The 18,633-nt window shown below is 35.0% G+C and overlaps 1 protein-coding gene across 1 annotated transcript in view; it reads right to left on the reverse strand.

Annotated features, from left to right (window-relative positions):
- Positions 1–18,633, reverse strand: part of LOC103603265 — a 91,630-nt gene that overhangs the window by 17,869 nt on the left and 55,128 nt on the right. Inside the window, exons 6-8 of the mRNA XM_008587756.1 lie at positions 3,223–3,344; positions 3,029–3,130; positions 1,716–1,804 (exon numbers count right to left, since the gene is read on the reverse strand). Coding sequence (XP_008585978.1) covers positions 1,716–1,804; positions 3,029–3,130; positions 3,223–3,344 — 313 coding nt within the window. The remainder of the gene's footprint in view (positions 1–1,715; positions 1,805–3,028; positions 3,131–3,222; positions 3,345–18,633) is intronic.

Here is an 18,633-nt window from a genome sequence, read left to right on the forward strand (position 1 = left end):
TTGTTCTTATTGTATTTGGAATTGAGTCCAGTACTACACTGAGCACTCTTTTTCCCTGTTGCAATAATAACTGAATAAAGTCTGTTTTTACCACTTTAAGTACTGTCCAGCTATGGTTTTTTTCTGACACTGCATGGCATGAAGGTTAGAGAGATAAAGCCGCATCACACAGGACTCTGAAAGTATCTGGAAAGACTCAGATTTGAAACATTTGCTGGATGATCAAGAACAGGATTTCCATTTTGGACATTTGAAAAGGCCTGTCCGGTCACTCAAGTGGTGATTTCAAATGGACAGCTGGTCAAAGTAGCCTGTGGTTCAGAAGGAAAGTCTGGACTAAAGATATAGATTTAGAACTCATTAGCATGTGGAGAATATTTAAAACCACAGGAATGAATGAGCAAGAGGAGGGCCTAGGATTAAATAACATGAATATTTTAAGGAGACCTAGAACTGCAGAAGAGGAGTTAAGGAGTATCAAGGTGACTAAAAAGGAGACCACAGGAGGAGAAAAATCAAAAGAAAGTAGTGACATGGAAACAAAGAAAAGACAGAGTTTCAAGAAGGGAAGCAATGGGCAGCCATGTGAAATGCTGCTAGAGATACCATGTTAACAGTAGCTGTTTGAAACACAACGAAGAAAGATTCGGATGCCAAATGGACACTCAGCATGAACGAGTACTGTAAGTGATTAGTAGTATCTTCCTTCAATGGTAGATGTGAATCTAGTGATAGGCATGCCAGGCATTTACCACCCTGGATAAAGAGTAGCCCAAGCAATTGGCCTTAACAAAAAATAGTTAATCTATCAGACTCTTCCCATCAAAACTAAGCACTTTCTACCCATTTCACACAATACCACTAACATACCTGAGAAGTACACTGAACTCACGGTAGGTAGAGGTTAGGAAACCATTTGGTATTACTTATACGATAACATACAAGCATAAAAGCACACCTCAGGAATTGGCATCTGTCTTGAAGGAGGATAGACTTTCATTTTACCCATTTAACCGAGATAAGATCATATGTAGACAGCACCATAATCAGCAACCAAAGCCAAATGTTATTCCTTTACATTAGCACGTACAACTTTACTCCAAAGGTTCACACTCAGGGAATAAAGAGTCCAAGACTGCTGCTCTCATATGACTTATTCGTTTTCTAATTACGAAAAGGACAATCTTAGTAGCCCAGTTTATGTCCAGAAATGTTACTTTTATTTTATCCTAATTTAGGTAGTAAAAAAACTTTAAAACATACCTTTGTTATAACTAAATATCTGAGCATCTAACTCTAAGTCAGGCAGTTCTCAAAGAATTGGTCAGGGACCCTGGGGAATGGTGGGAAGATCCCAAGGCTTTTTCAGGTGGTCTGCATCAAAACCATTTTCATAATAAAACTAAGACATTATTTACCTTTCACTTCCATTCTTTCACGTACATAGAGAGACACATTCAAGAGGTACATAATGGTATGATGGCATCATGAATCTATCAACTAATGAAATGTATGCCCGTGTATTCTCGTGCTTTAAAAATATTTTTGTTTTAATATATAATACATAAATATTATAGAGAAAACCCACATCAACTAAAGCTCTTTAGGATCTTCAATAATTTTTAAGAGTATAACAGGATCTTGAGACCAAAAATTTTGAGAACTACTGCTTTAAGTTTCTTTACAGCCATTATTTGGTATGAGATTAAGCTTACCCTGACAAAGTATCGCATGATCTTGTTCTGGAAATCTCCAGGAGGTAGCAATAAATATAATAAGACTTCACACAAATCCCTTAGGAACCCTAAAAACAGAAAAAGTAGATATAACAACATTAGAAAATATATAGTCTCCATCTACTTTTGATAAGACACATAAAAAGGTAGGAAAAAGCATTTTCCTGCTTATACCAGCTTATTATTTTAGTAATTAGTACACATCAGTATTCATTATAAATTCATTCCTACATTGTTCTCCAAATAGTAACTACTCATTAATCAAGCTAGTATTTTTTTAAAATTCTTCTCAGTTTTAACTAGTTTTTTAAATCACATTAGAAACTTCAACCACAAAAGTGTTTTTGCTAAAAACAGTTTTAGATGCACCAAATATTTTGCACTTCTACGACACACTAACCTTTGCATACTTAAAAATTATAGACCATTTAAAAATATACCTATAATTCTTTCAGGAAAAAATCCTCCACTTTTTCAGCAGGTAATAACAAAGGAGAAAGTATGCTCTTCTATTCTACTGATTTAAGAGAGCTCAATTTATGTAAAAGCACTACACCTCATTACATCTATTCCTTACATTTAGTTATTTCATATCAATGCTAATGAACTGACAATTAAAAACTGAATTGTACAATAAATGTAAAAACAGAAGAAGAAGAAAGAAAAATGGCAAAGGAAAGTAATAAAAACGTTTAGTATATTTTCAAAATCTGAGAAAACAATTTACACAACTAGAAATGCTTTTCTGTACTTGTTCCTATTCTGACACTTTCCAGGAATATAATTATATAGATGATCCTGTTAATTAAAAAAGTGCCAATTAGCAAAAGACTTAATAGTTGTAAAACTGGGAAAAGATAAGATCCTCAGCTAAAACTTATCTGTACTAACATTCCACAAAGACAAGTCCATTCAAGTCTATAAATTTTATTTGAAATCATTATAATCATTTCCTTAGAAAATATTTTAGGGTAACAGGTATACTCTTGAAGTAGAAACAATAAATTCAAGGGGAAGACAAATTACTATAGTTCAAAACTTAAATTTTCAATTATAAAATGTTTGTGCTTGTATTTTAAAAGACAGGTTAATTTTTAAAGATGACCTTTAAAAAAGAAAAAAGAATCTGAAAACTACTTTTAAGAGTTAAAAAATAAAATAAAATGAATAGTGTCTTTTCTATGCAGTCGGTCCTACGTAAAAATAATTTCACCGTTAGATTAGTTCACTGGTTCTGCAAACTTGTCTCTCACTAGTTCCTATACTCAAAAGAGTTATACTGAAAAGAAAACCTTCTTCATCTTTGGGAGAAGTGCACACTAGATCACGGCAAACTTCCTTCTCCATTTCAACTTCAACTTCAAAGAAGGTATCAACAAGATCTTCTGCTGTACCTGGACAAAGAAAGGAACAATTCAAGATATACGAAGTTATAAATGAAAACAGATTTTTAAATTCTAATTTTTAGATGGAATAAAGACATTACCTTTTACTTGATCATCTTTCTCTGTTACTCTCTGCTGAGCCTTTCTGAATACTCGTAAGTGTGTGCCAAAATCATCTACGATGCGTGTAGTAAAATAAGGTTGCCAGTCTATTTCTTTTGACCTTACAGAAAACACATTACATAAAAGCATCATATAAATGCTTTATCAAAAATAAAATTCATTTTAATGACTACTGACATACAACATGATTATCACAAAGACTGCAAATTTATACTGAGATTTTTGTTCATTATTACCTCTTAGCACCCCATTTCACAATATTCAAAGTATATCAAATCTGCTTTATTAAGTCGTCTAATAATATTATTTGAATTACTTTATGTGCCAAAGCTTAAATGTACTATCTAAATGCTTAAAATAATAGGAAAAGAAATTAATTTTTCCCAGTTAAATCTGAAATGAGTCTGACAAGTATATCACGCAATTTCTCAACCCAGACATGAGAATACATAGGCATTCAGAATGTTTTTGCTTGCTTTCAAGAATGTTTCAGACATTTCTTGGTTTTCTTATTGAACCCTTTCTGAATTCTCCAAATTCTTGATTTTAGTTATATAACTCAAGTTCTGAACCAAATACCTATGGTATGAGCCTGACTGATTTCTGTATGCATATAACAGCACTTAAAAACTTGACCATTAGAAAAAACTAATCACACAGAAATGGTTTTAAAAATGATGTCAAATATCACACATACTTTTTTTTTTTTTTCCCCCATTTTTGTCTTTTTTACTGACCGGTAACGGGATCGCAACCCTCGGTGTCGCGCCCATACCGGGGACCGGCAACGAGATCGCAACCCTCGGTGTTGCACCCGCACCGTGCTCAGTCAGTGAGCGGTAACCAGTCTCCACATGGGATCCAAACCCTCGGCGGGAGCGCCGCCGCACTCCTAAGCGGCACACTCTCCAGTGCGCCACCGGGCCGGCCCTATCACACATAATTTTTTTTAAAAAAAAGCCTACAGAATACCCAGGAAAAGGTGATTACTAATTTTACGAAGTCATCTAGTACTCTATCTCAAAAGTAATGGACTTCGAGAAACATTGCTATTTCAGGACACCAGCGAAACAGATAATAAATAAAACAGATAACATAAAAATAATTTACATTGTTCCTTAGACTGAGTGATAATTTTAAATAAACATTTTTTCAATGCTGTTTTTCTTAAAATAGCACTAAAATTAACTCATACTTTTTGAAATATGCCAAGTAGCAGAAGACAAAGTCCATTCATGAAGATGCTGGAAAATGAAGGAATCAAAAAAGTACAAATAATTCATTATGTACATGTACCCACACATGTATAATAAAGAGAGTGAAGAAGTTGACTTGATTACTGTCACTTTCTAAGAGAAAACTATAAAGAGTAGTAAGGCACTGAGGAAATAACAGATGCTGTTTTCAAATAAAAATGTTAAGTTATTAACAATCGTACACTAATTTTTTTTTTAAAGGCACAACCATGGTTTGTCCTATACAAGAAAAGAAAGTAAACTATAAGTATATGAACACAAATACAAATTAACACAAAAAAGGTATCCCTGAGCTCAGGGATCTGAGGAAGGGTTAACATTATCTAGAATATAAGAGCCATGCATATAAACATATAACTAAACTTGGTAACAATACTGAGCTTCAACGTAAAATCTAAAATAAAAACCTAGCTCGATCTTATTTTTTTTTAATTCACAATCTGTATAAGCACCTTTCAAAAAATCTTTACATGAAAATTTACTCAAAAATCATCCACACTTCAAAATTTTATAAAAATAGAGTTTACTTAGTACAGGTTATTCAATCCATAAAGCTCATTCAATCCATAAAGTTCAGTCTAACAAATTTATAAGAAAACATAAAACATAATCTCTCAAATTATATCTGTTTTGTTTCACGGTATAATGCTATTTACTGAAATTTTCAAACAAAATAAAATTTACCAATTTGGGAAGGCATTTTAAATCCATCTCGATTTTTTATAGAGGATATAATGATATTTAAAATAAGTGAGATCATCAAGCAATGCAAAAATAATTTCAAAGTTTAAAATTACTTTAAACTTTAAATATAGATTTCTATTGTTAATATAGAAATATGCTGAGGGTGGGGAAAATAGGAAAAATAGTATTTTATATCTCTACCCAATGTCATTATTTTCCCTCTGCTTGACTCATTTCTACTGCCTACATGGAAACCTAACATGAATCTCAACGCAAAGGATTTTGTCCAGATTAGAAAGAACAATAGCACATTGCTTCCCATTTATAAATTAGAAGAATATATACTAACAATTTCTAATAATATCTGTCTTAACAAAATTAGAAATATTTTGATGACAGTACTTTCTCAAAATTATGGCATGTGATAAATTCATAATAAATGAAATGTGAGTATGAATAAAAATCATTCAATTATGTAATAGCCGTATTTCCTTCTATTGCCTCCAATACACAGCTTTCTACTAGAGTTCTTAATACCAATTATTCTTAAAATATGCCACAGTCAAAGCACTTTTCCACTTTGATTAAAATACTCTCCCACATAATTCCTATTCTAGTAAAAACACCTGGGTTATTACACAATGGATCCTATTATTGACACTTTCTTTTTATTATTATTACTCATAAGCTGTCATTTCTTGAATATAAAGATAAGAGAATATATTTCCTAATGACCAAGAGAATAAATGATACGATCAACCTTAACCTGAAAAAAATAAAATTTATAGTAGGCCCCTGAAGCTTATATATCTTGATAGAATGATTGCAGAAAGAATAAGGTTAACAATGAATGCAAACAAGCAATGAAATTTTAATTGCAGCACAAAAGCAAAGCAAAGCAAACTATAAAGTGTACCTCTCTGAACATAAATTTTGCATGCCCTTATCTCTATTTCTAATTCCACTATCTTACTTCTAGGTCTCTCACATCCACTGTCACCTCTCCTCCATTTTATTTTCCATTAAAACAGAGTTACCTTTAAAAAAAAATATGCTATGTACAAAATGGTAGCCAAAAGTGACAGTTTTAATAACCCTTCAGTAACTCCACATTACTCTTAGGGCTAGGCATGAATACATCCTCTAAGATCTTACATACCTGTGCCCTCCCTTATTTCCTCCTCATCATCTATTTCACCCTCTTCCTTCCTCTCTGTTCTGCAGACCCATAGGCTATCTTTCTGTTTCTCAAACTCAGATCTGCCTCTAAACAAACTATTCCCTCTGCCAAGTTTGCTCACCTCTGCCCTCTCCATAAACTTCCCTTTCCCCCCCATTCACTCGATAATTCCCACTTATACTTTAGAGTTCATCCAAAATGTCAGTCCCAGATGGCAAACTTCATTCCCCCCTCCACTATTCCCTCAGACTAGGTCTGGTTCTCTATATTCTAATAGCACCAAACTTTTCACTTTTTATAGCCTTACAACCTGTAGTTAAATACTCTCACTGTTAGAATAAAAATCTCAGGAAGGCACAGACTTTGTTTTATTTAATTGTGCCTGTTTTATTCACAGTTGTATCCCCAGTGGCTAAGTAATGTACTGAACATTGGAGGCACTCAATACATATTACTTTATTGATTCCTCTTTCAGGGTCACAGCACTGTTAACAATAGATGCTTAAAGAATGGCCACATGAAGAGTATACAACAGTTGCTTCTTTATTCCTTAAAGTTCTAAAATAGACCACATACTAAGAAGTTCTTTTTCTCCAAAGTTACTTAATGCCAATGCTTTAAAAAGGTGAGGAATGTCCAAAATATGTGGGCTGATACTAGTTTCATATAAATTTCTTCACTTGTTCCATCTATTCGAAGCAGACCACAGCTCATCAGCAGCAACACAAAGCACCACCAAAATCTATTAAATCTTTGTGGAAAGAACATTGCGCTGACACAGATTCCCTTTATTTGAGTAAAAGACCCACCATTTCATTAGCTATGTAATTCAGCAAGTCACATCACTTCCCAGGGTTTGTTTTCTCTAAGGACACTTACAGTTATCAGCTTATGATTATATTAACTAAATAACAGAACACACACACATATACACAGGCACAGAGTACACAGAAAACTAGTAACTGGTCAGTAAGTAAACCTTAACATTTGATCAAAAGAGAGAGTCATAAATACACTTCATTTTAAATTAAATTATATACATCTTTCCATGTAGGACGAAGACCTTTTCTTTGGCTAGGGTTCTGCTGAGTGGTATTAATGTGCCCCTTGTCTTGAATAAACCACAAACTGCTCCTTCACTGCAAAAGCTATGGTCTCCAGTTTCTTTAAAATGGCATGATAAGTAAAGACATTTGTACAATCTGAAGCAGAGTCCTTTAAGACTTCCTCTCAGTATCTCAGTTACTTAATTCAACTATAAGTTTTGAGTAATTATAAAGCAAGTAATTTAGTTTTCATAGAAACTACCTTTCCATATTTATATTTCTTCAATCTAAGTTAAGAGTTAATTAAACTATATGATTATAACAAAAAGTATGACTGGAATATACAGGCTCATAAATACAACTTTTTCTTTTTTTTAAAAAAAACATGTTTGATTATCTTTCTCCTCTAAATCACTGATGTTCTAGTCACACCAGACTAATTGCACCAGATTTTCTGGAGGTGGAGCCCAGGATCACAACTGACTTCTGATAAGCTTAACGCTCAAAAGGTAAAAACAGACATGGACAGAAATAAGTCTATTAGCCTTGCCTTAATACTAGGGGTGTAAGTATGTCATATGCAGGGAATGGAGAATGGCTAGCTGAATATCCATTAAGAGAGCTTCCTTTGTAGTAGTGCAAAATTGGTACCATTTCAAAAATAGCTTAAAACTGCGTTGAAGGGAGCCAAACTGAGAAATAAGTAGATTAATTGATATGTTGTCATTTAAAGACGCTTCATTAAGGATGTTACACATAAAACTTGACAAATGAGTAGTACGTATACGAGAGAAGGATACAAGGATACAAGAATGAGCAAAGGAGGGGAATGACTATGGGTGTGTGTGTGTATATACATACATATATATGTATATGCATATGCAAGGGTCATTTTGCAGACTTGCCTGACTAGAGAAGACAGTGACTGTTTGATAGTAAAGGCAATCTTCACATTAATGACAGAATACTCGCCTTTAAAAGGTGCCTTATGTCAAAATGATGAAAAAGGTGTTTTTCCCATAGGAATAATCCTGTAATAAATGTTATGCTCCTGATGCCACATTATTTTTCCACAAAAATGACTTGTAAGACCTTATTTTAAAACAATGAGAATGGCATAGTACACTATTATATACTGCACAATGTGTATGTACGTATATACATATATACACATATATACATATGTCCGCATATGCATAAGTATACAGACACACGGGTCTAGAGAAACAGTATTTTAGAATTGAAAGGGATCTCAAGGGAGAAAGGGATATGCACAAAGGATTTTTTTTAAAGGTATATTAATCAGCAAGGTCAACATAATAAACAATCACATAAAATTATATTAATATGTACTAATGTATAAGATCTTTATCTTCTAGGTAAAAGAATCAGAAATTTTTTTAAAAATTAACATAATAGATTTTGACAAGAATCTCTAAGATTTTGAGAAAAATTTTGTTCTATTAGAGGGCATTAGGATCAACTAACCTACAGACATTTTTTGTTGAGAAAGGAAGTGGATAGTCTACATGTGAAAGAAAAAAAATCCCTTCTTCCTTGAGCCATTGAATCATACATTAACTCCTCCTCATAATTCACTATTAGAAAGGATATACTCTTTAAAATAAATAATCCTTTACCTGTTTCTATCCTTCAAGAGTCCTTGAAGGACTACTTATAGTGTCAAAAACTAAGCCTGAAATTGAATTGGAGCAAAATTTTTAAAGGCACAAAATTATAAGCTTGATTCTAAATCCACTAAATCAATTCCCACCCTCCAATCTCAATGCATTCAAAAATACTACATGTTACCCCAACCATCTCTCTAGAACACCTTCTTTTTTCCCTTAATCATCTACAAGAGTACTTCAAAAAGCTCATGGGAAGATGCGCTTTTGAGATTGCTCATAATATGAATATTATCTTCATATTATCTTTCAATTCTATTTTTTCACTAATTTTTCAAGTATCCTTGTACATTAAGGATTTAGTTAGTATTGATTAAAACAATAAAACTAATTTGATTTTGACAAACATTTCTAAACCTACATTAAATTTACTACTACTCCCTACCATAATCCTCAAAAATATATGAGCATTTCTTCACTTCACAATTAGCAACCACATAAGGAAATAAGTCTAATTACTTCATGGTTGCAAATCTGTCTGTTCCCCCATCACTCAGCTACACCACCTCCAGTTACGTGCTGGAGTGGGAGCACCAACTTTGTGCATCTCGTACTATGTTCAGTGACTTCACTCTGATAGCTTAAAATCAGAGCATTAACAACTCTGTAAACCTGAAATAGGAGACTTATAACCCTATGGATTTATTGGGTTTTCAGCATTCTATAAAGACCAGCAGTGTTTGGTGAATTAAAAAAAAATTTTTTAATTTCACTCATACAAGGTTTTTTATCATCAAGAAAAGATTAGTCGAGTAAATGTCTTTTATGCCTGAAGTCAAGCATCTTTTCTGACCACATAGAAATGTATTAAAAGGTTTAAGTAAACTTTTTTTTTTCCTTTTTGTCTTTTTTCGTGACCGGTAATGGGATCGCAACCCTCAGTGTTGCACCCGTACCACGACTGGCAACGGGATTGCAACCCTCGGTGTTGCGCCCGCACCGGGCTCAACCAGTGAGCGGAGCAGTCTCCACATGGGAACCGAACCCTCGGCGGGAGCGCCGCCACACTCTACCGAGTGCGCCACCGGGCCGACCCTAAGTAAACTTTATTATCATCCTACTCTACTAGTAAAAAATGGTTCAAAGGAGTACTTTAATCCCAAAGTAAATTAGCTCTAATTAGCAACTCCACACACTTTAAAAAATAACTCCCCAAATGGTATTCAAAATGTTTAATGTGGTAAAGCATGTTAGCAAATGTTTTATAAGAAGGTATGATTGACAAACAAACCAAGATTAATACCAACTTGACCAGAGAATCTTAGTATTTTAGAACTGAAAGCAATCTCAACTACTCATAATTACCACAAGTCCCTATAATTACAGAGCCAAAACTTAAATTATATATTCTAGGTTACACAGTTAGTGACACCAAGGTTTTGTTAAATAAATCAAGGTTCCTTTCAATTCAGTGTTCTCTCTACTCCACCTTAACAACAAAAAGAAATATTCTGATTCATAAAAGTTATAATAAGCAAATTGGTAGAAACGAAGGACTTAGCATGCAGTTTTATATAACTTTATCAAAGGAAATGGTAGTTAGTGAACTATAACACTGTATAAGAAGTTCAGTTCTACATCCTGTGTTCCAATGCTTCAAAGAGGTCAAAGATCACAACGTTCTAAAGGATTTGGATCTCAGAATGTAATGCGCAACTTATATAGAGGAACACATATATAGCATAGTCACTATTTCAGAGGTTGAGTATAAAGAACAACAGCTGGAAGGCCTTAATCAGCTACAGTAAAGAAAAAAATAATTATAACCAGGGGCTAAGTGTGCATCCTCTTAAGTATGTTAAATAAAGTAATAAAAAGTTAAACTCATGGTGCTATTTTAATAAACAAGAGTTTTAGTAAATTTACCTGATAAGTGAATCATTCATAGACCCAATAGTGAGGCCTATTAAAATTTTGTGGAAAAAAAATAATATGGAAATCACAAAAGTGAACTCTATTAACAAGAATCTATTGAGCATTCACTGTTCCCTTATGTAGAAAGCATGACTTTAAGCATTAGTTCCAGGATCACTTCCCCCGCAAAATATAGTGGCTGCCTATATAAAACACGTTATTTATAGTTGAAAAAACAATTCTTATATTTAGGTTGATAATAGAAAGAATAAAAAAGAGAAAGAAGCAAACCAATTTGTTCTTTTTTTTTTTTTTTTCCTTTTTGTCTTTTTTCGTGTCCGGCAACGGATCGCAACCCTCAGTGTCACACCCGGACTGGACCGGGACCGTCAACGGGATCGCAACCCTCGGTGCTGCGCCCGCACCTCGCTCAGCCAGTGAGCGGGAACCGGTCTGTATGTGGGATCCGAACCCTCGGCGGGAGCGCCGCCGCGCTCCCAAGCGGCACACTGTAGCAGTGCGCCACCGGGCCAGCCCCCAATTTGTTTTTTAAAGTCATCTTTATTGCTTTTTTATATAAAGGTAAAAGATAATTTTATTGCTGATTACCAAATGTTTCTATCCATCTCTGGCTACAAAGAAATACATACCTGTTTTGCAAAATGTTATTTCTTTCCTTAGATTTTCTGAATTTGCTATAATCACCAAAGGGTACTTTTTCTCTAAAGAGCCAAATAGCAACTATTTTAGGCTTTGCAGGCCACATCACCTCTGTCCCAACTAGTCAATTCTGTCATTGTAGCACAGACGCAGCTATGGACAAAATGCAAACAAATAAGCATGACTGTCCAATAAAATTGCACTTACAAAAACAACAGGTAGCAGTATACTCAATAATAAAACAACAAGTAACCTAATTTGACAAGTGGAGAAAGGATCTGAATAGGCATGTCTCTAAAACAAGATACACAAATGGCCAATAGCACATGAAAAAATACTTAATATCATTAGTTTTCAGAGAAATGCATATCGAAACCATGAAATAACACTTCAGAGGCACTATGCTGGCTATAATCAACAAAACAGACAATAATAACAAGTATTGATGAGGATACAGAGAAATTAGAAATTCTAACAGGAATGTAACACAGAATGTAACATACATTGCTAACAGGAATGTAACACAGAACAGCAACTTTGAAAAATAGTAGTTCCTTAAAAAGCTAAACACCATACAACCCAGAAATTACTCCTAGGTATATACTCAAGAGAAATGAAAACATATGGGCACACAAAAAACACATACAAGAAAGCTCACAATAGCATTATTCATACACTCTAAAACATGAAAACAACCAATGTTCATCAACTGATGAATAGATAAATAAATGTAGTATATCTGTACAATGGAATATTATTCAGCAATTAAAAAGGAATAAGTACTAATACTTGCTACAACATGGATGAACCTTGAAAACACTATAAGTGAAAGAACCAATCACAAAAGACCACATCATTTATTTCATTCATATAAAATGCCCAAAATAGGCAAAATCAGAGACAATAAAACACTATTGGTTGCCTAGAGCTATAAGCTTGGGGGGATATGGAAGTGACTGATGGCAGATACAAGGTTTTTTTGTAAGGTCATTAAAATGTTCTTAAATGTAATAAAGGTACACAACTCTGTGATCATGCTAAGTCACTGACTGTAAGTGGGTGAATTGTGTGGTTTGTGAATTATATAAATATATAATTATCATACCCTAGTCTATTCTATAGATGTAAAAACATTAACTTATTTTTCCTTTTAAATATTTAAATGGTTTCTAAGTGTTCTTGCTCTACTATAATAAATATGACAATAATCATCTGAGTAAGGCAAGGTTTGAGCTGAGTTTTCAAATGGCAAAGAATATAAAATGTCAAAAAAAAATGTATAAAACTTTACTGTTGCAAATGTCCACTATGTGTTGTGTTTGCCTTTTAGACATGTCTAAGAATATATGATTTATTTTCATTATTTCTACATCAAAAGGTAGGAAGGAAAACGTTAAAACTTTAAGAACATACTCCATCAATCCAGAAACAGTAACATCATTAGTATCATAGCCAGTGAATCATCCCTCAAACCCTTTAGGAAGGAATACAGTAGCACTAGAATATATCTTCTTTCTGTTAGTCTTAGGGTTAAGGAGAACAGAGATGAAGGGATAGTAACCACATTTCACTTCAAGAGTAACAATGAGTTTCCTTGCTCACTCGAATCCCCTGTGGTTTATACACATTATCCTTTTCCTCTTTCTTTAGACCTTGCTCATACTATTCCTCTTCCCTAACATGTTGTTCATCTCTCTTCTGTCTATCCTAATATACTCATTCTTGAAGACCAATTTCAGCCTCAACCCACATGAGGTCTTCATCAGTTAATCTGGCCCACTCTATCTCTACAAGAGAAATTGCTCTTAGTAGCACACAAATGACTATTTTCTTTCTCTCCATTTCAGGTGCCTTAATTGTTTCAAAAGCTAAAACAAAGTCAAAGACCTGTGTACACAACCTAGGAAATAGTAAGTAATAACAACAGCAAAGTTAACATTTATTGAACACTAACTATGTGCCAGATGATTGAGGCACAGAAAGTCAAATAACTTGCTTAAAATATCATTCATTGGTCGGCGAATACTTTACAAAATGTTTCACCCACGTCATCTCATTAACCCCTCACAACTCTAAGTTTGCTACATGTATTACTACTACTGTTTAGCAGGATGTTTAGAAATTTTCTTTTAGGTACACAGTAACTTAATGGCAGAAGTAATAATATAGATCTTCTGACACCTAGCCCAGAGCTATGTCCTATGTCATAATACCTTATTTAAAGGGAGAATAAAAGCATACGGGTTATCAAGAATTCATCCCCTAAAGCTCCAGTCCAATTCAAGCTCATGTTCCACAAAGAAGACAAACTCAAGGGTGCTCAAGGACAGTTTCCTTCCCCAAACTGCTACTAAAGTAACAGGCACTTCTACTAACATAAGGTGTTATCACTACAAAGTACTCTCACATGTGATGTCATTTAATCCTAACAGCTTGATAAGGAGATATGGGTTATTATCCCCAGACTCAAAGAATTTATGTGTTTTGCCCATTCAAGACCATAGAGCTTAATAAGTAATAAAGCTAAAGCTCAAATCCAGGACTTCAGACTCTAAATCCTTTTCTTCCCATTTTTCCTCAAAATTCAGCCCTTCATTTTATGCTGACATTCTCTAGTTGTTTCTCAAATTTGACAAATAAACATGAACACCAGAATTTGGTGGTTCTAAATCTTTTCTGGGTTCATGAGCCCCTTTAAAAAATCAAATCTAGGGCCAGCCCGGTGGTGCACTTGGTAGAGTGCGGTGCTTGGGAGTGCGGCGGCGCTCCCGCCCAGGGTTCGGATACCATATAGAGACCGGTCCGCTCACTGGTTGAGTGCAGTGCGGGCGCAACACCGAGGGTTGCGATCCTGTTACCAGTCACGAAAAAAGACAAAAAGGAAAAAAACAAAAAAATCAAATCTATGGGGCCGGCCCCATGGCGCACTCAGGAGAGTGCGGCTCCCGCCACGGGTTCGGATCCTATATACAGGACTGGCCGGTGCGCTCACTGGCTGAGCGCGGTGCGGGCGCCACCACACCAAGGGTTGTGGTCCCCTTACCGGTCACGAAAAAGACAAAAAAAAAAAATCAAATCTATGGAAGCACTCAATAGAATGAAAAAAAAAAAGTTTTTCGTATATATTTTCAGGTTTGCAGGCCCCTGGTTAAGACAGTACAAGACTGTAAGGTGAAGGATAAGAGTAATATTTATGCTCCTGTCATATGCTTTACATGCACAGCAGACAGCAAAAACCAAGCATAAACAAAGTATATAAATGACTGTAAACAAACCTAATCTTCTTGATATTGGCATTGGAAATAGTCATGGAATCTCTGGTAGGCTGTATATTTTTGTAGTAATAGAAAAGGCCAATGTAAAAAAGTTATTCACAAAGAAGGCAAAAAGCAACACACAATTACTGAGCCTTACTGTATGCTAAGGACTTAACTTAATATTGTTTTTTAGCCTCAAAGCAGCTTCTAAAGTAGTTAGCTTTTTTCACTTGAAAAATTTAAGGCAAATAGCCAAGCAAAGATATAAATTCACACCAATCTAGGATGGAAGATATGTGACTTTTCCAGCAATCACCCAAATGTTAAGGCCAATGGCATAGAATGTTATGGAAAGGAAATTAAAAAAAACTTAAATGAAGTGATAAGAAAAGTAACTACAGCATTAAAAACAGGAAAATCACTGCAATGACAGAAAAGAAGTGCAAGAAACTAAGATGAATAACCTAGATCATAACATATCTGACAGGGAGTGGGAGAAAGAATACCAGACTGTTAAGAACAATATGATTCTAATTCCCATTCTAACTCACCAGATAACATCAGACTAATCACTTAACCTTTCTGGACTTTAGCTTCTTCATCAGTGAAATTTCTAAGTACAGGATGTCATAAAAACGTAAATCTCTAAATTCCTTCACAGTTTTCAAAACACTGTCACAGGTATTATTTTCAGTCCACTCCACTAAGCAGGGACTTTTATTCACTACTGTATTCCCAGCACCTGGCTGGTACAAAGTAGGCCCAAAATATTAGTTGAATAAATAGATAAACGTGATTCTGACAATAATCCTATGAGGAACACAGGGCAAGTATTATTACACTTATATTGCATATGAGAAAACCAAGGTTCATAGTTTAAAATACTTGCTCACGGTCTCACCATTAAGTGATGGAGCCAGAATGCAAACTCAAATCTTCAATTTACTGGTTCAAATCTCTGAGTCTAAAATTTGTTACATTTTAATATACTCTTAAGCAGTCAGACACAAGAATAATGAACTCTCATTCCCACCTTTTTAAAGAAAAAAGTAATTATTAGGCTACGGTTGCTATAGAAAACAATGATGAATAATTATTCAGAAGGGTTCTCTGAAAGAATACCTAACACTCAATAATGTTACATATGAAACAAGAGATAAGATATAAATTCTGACCTTCGATTATACCAATTATATTTTCTATATTCCACAGTGAGTCTGCATCTGTAATCCTGGCTGGCTATTTTGCAAATGCTTGCTGCTTATCATGAGGGAGAAGGTGTGCAAATCTATGTCTATAACTAGGATTACTGTTCAAACCATAAACTTTATGAAGGGTTCCCCAATAAACTGAGGTTAAGAAACACATCCCATGTTCCCCCATATCCCCCATCTAAACCTTTAGGATAAACTGAGTTATAGAGAAAAGGTCATAACAGGGCAGCATGAGCTAGAAACATCTATGGACACAGAGCAGAAAACAGTAATAGCCCTAGGGAAAAGCTCTATTTTCTAAGACTCTCAGAATCAAAAGATTGTATTTTAAGAACCTAAGTGAGGAGGAAGAGGGATTGGCTGGAGAACAACATCTTCAAATCTGAGTGTGTATTCATGGCCATGTCATGCAGCCTGCTCCCTTGAGAATATAGGCTAGTAAAGAAATCTGTGTGTATTGGGTAGCAACATCTATTAGTCAAAAAATCAAAAAGGTGGGCCAGCCCCGTGGCTCACTCAGGAGAGTACAGCGCTGGTAGCACCGAGGCCACGGGTTCGGATCCTATATAGGGATGGCCGGTGCGTTCACTGGCTAAGTGTGGTGTGGACGACACCGAGCCAAGGGTTACAATCCCCTTACCGGTCAAAAAAAAAATAAAATAAAAAAGGTATGCAAACTCATCCAAACATAAAATCCTTTCTTTTGAAAATAAGTTTCTGGGCCACAGGCAACCCTCCACCAAACTGACAACAGGCAAGAAGCACACCGAGGGACCTCAGCTACTGTGGGCAACCATAGACCAGACCAGCAGCAGGCAGGACGCATACCCAGAGACCTCAGCAGCCATGGGAAGCCCCCATCACAACTTCAGACACTGTGCCACATGGGTGGTACACCACAGCCACCACCACAGCAACTTCCACAACAAGGACAGCTTACTGCCAAGCAGCAGCCCCCACTGTCATACAGGAGGACCACAGATCCCTCAACTGCACTGACAAAGGAGAGTCAACAGCAATGCCTGGGGAAAGTATCAATAATCTCAGCAAAGAATCACACACAACTCCAACATTTAATAGAGCAGAAGTATCCACAAAGAGACTACACTACTGTGTCTACCTGAAACCAATACTAAAACATCCTACTCAATGATCAATATGACAAACACCTAAAAAGGAAGTCTGTCTCCTCAAAGACCACTCCAGAGTAATAGAGTAACTAATATACCAAATAAACAGACATCAAAGTAGACATACTAGAAACAAACAAAAAACAAGAATATATGGGTCCACCAAAGGAATACAATAACTCTCAAAAGCCAGACTCCAAAGAACAGGAAACCCTTGAAATGTCTGAAAAGAAATTCCAAATAACAATCTTAAACTCAATGAGATAGAAGAAGATGCAGTTAGACCACACAATGAACTGAGCGAAAGCATCCAGGAATGAAGGAGGAAATTAACAGAGAGATTAACACTTTAAAAAACAATGTAGCAGAACTCCTAGAACTGAAGGAGTCATTCAATGAAATAAAAAACACAACTGAGAGCTTCAGCAGCAGGCTAGAGCAAGCAAAAGAAAAAATTTCTGATATTGAAGACAGTCTTTTTGAAATAACTCAAGTGGGCCAAAAAAAGAAAAAACAAAAAAAAAAAAAAACAGAAAATAAATTTTAAAAAATGTAGAAATTCTAAGAGAGACAGCAGACAACCTTAAGTACACAAACAACTGAATCATGGGTGTTTTAGAAGGGGAGGAAAAAGGAAAAGGTATTGAAAACATATTCAATGAATTAATAGTGAAAAACCTCCCAGGTATAGTGAGAGACATGGACCTTAATATACAAGAGACACAAAGATCCCCAAACAGATTGAATCCAAAAAGGTCCTTTCAGAGACACATTACAGTCAAACTGACAAAGCTCAAAGATAAAGAGAAAATACTAAAAACAGCAAGAGGAAAGCATCAAGTCACCTATAAGAGAGTCCCATCAGACTAACAGCAGACCTCTCAACAGAAACTCTACAGGCCAGAAGAGAATGAGAAGATATATTGAAAAGATTAAAACAAACAAACAAACAAACAAAAAAAAAACAGTCAGACAAGAATACTATACCCAGTAAGTCTATCCTTCAGAAATGTAGGAGAAATAGTGTATTTCTCAGACAAACAAAAACTATGAGAGTTCACCACCACATGACTAGCCCTACAAGAAATCCTCAAGGGATTCCTGCATCTGGAACCCCAAAAACAATAATCATGACCATGAATACACAAGAAAGAAGAAACCTCACTGATAGAACAAAAATGCAAATGAGAAAGAGGAAGAAACTATATCTTAATACCTCCAAAACCCAACAAACATTGAAGACAAACAATAAAAGGGAAAGAAACAAAAGATATTTTAAAAATCAAAATGAAAATCCATAAAATGCTAAAAGTAACACAATACCTTTCAGGAAAAACCCTAAATGGACTAAATTCCCCACTTCACATTACAAAGTTAGACACAACTATATGCTGTCTACAAGAGACTCATTTCACCTGTA

Source organism: Galeopterus variegatus, unplaced genomic scaffold (assembly GCF_000696425.1).
Source record: "Galeopterus variegatus unplaced genomic scaffold, G_variegatus-3.0.2 Scaffold4526, whole genome shotgun sequence".
Lineage (NCBI taxonomy): Eukaryota > Metazoa > Chordata > Mammalia > Dermoptera > Cynocephalidae > Galeopterus > Galeopterus variegatus.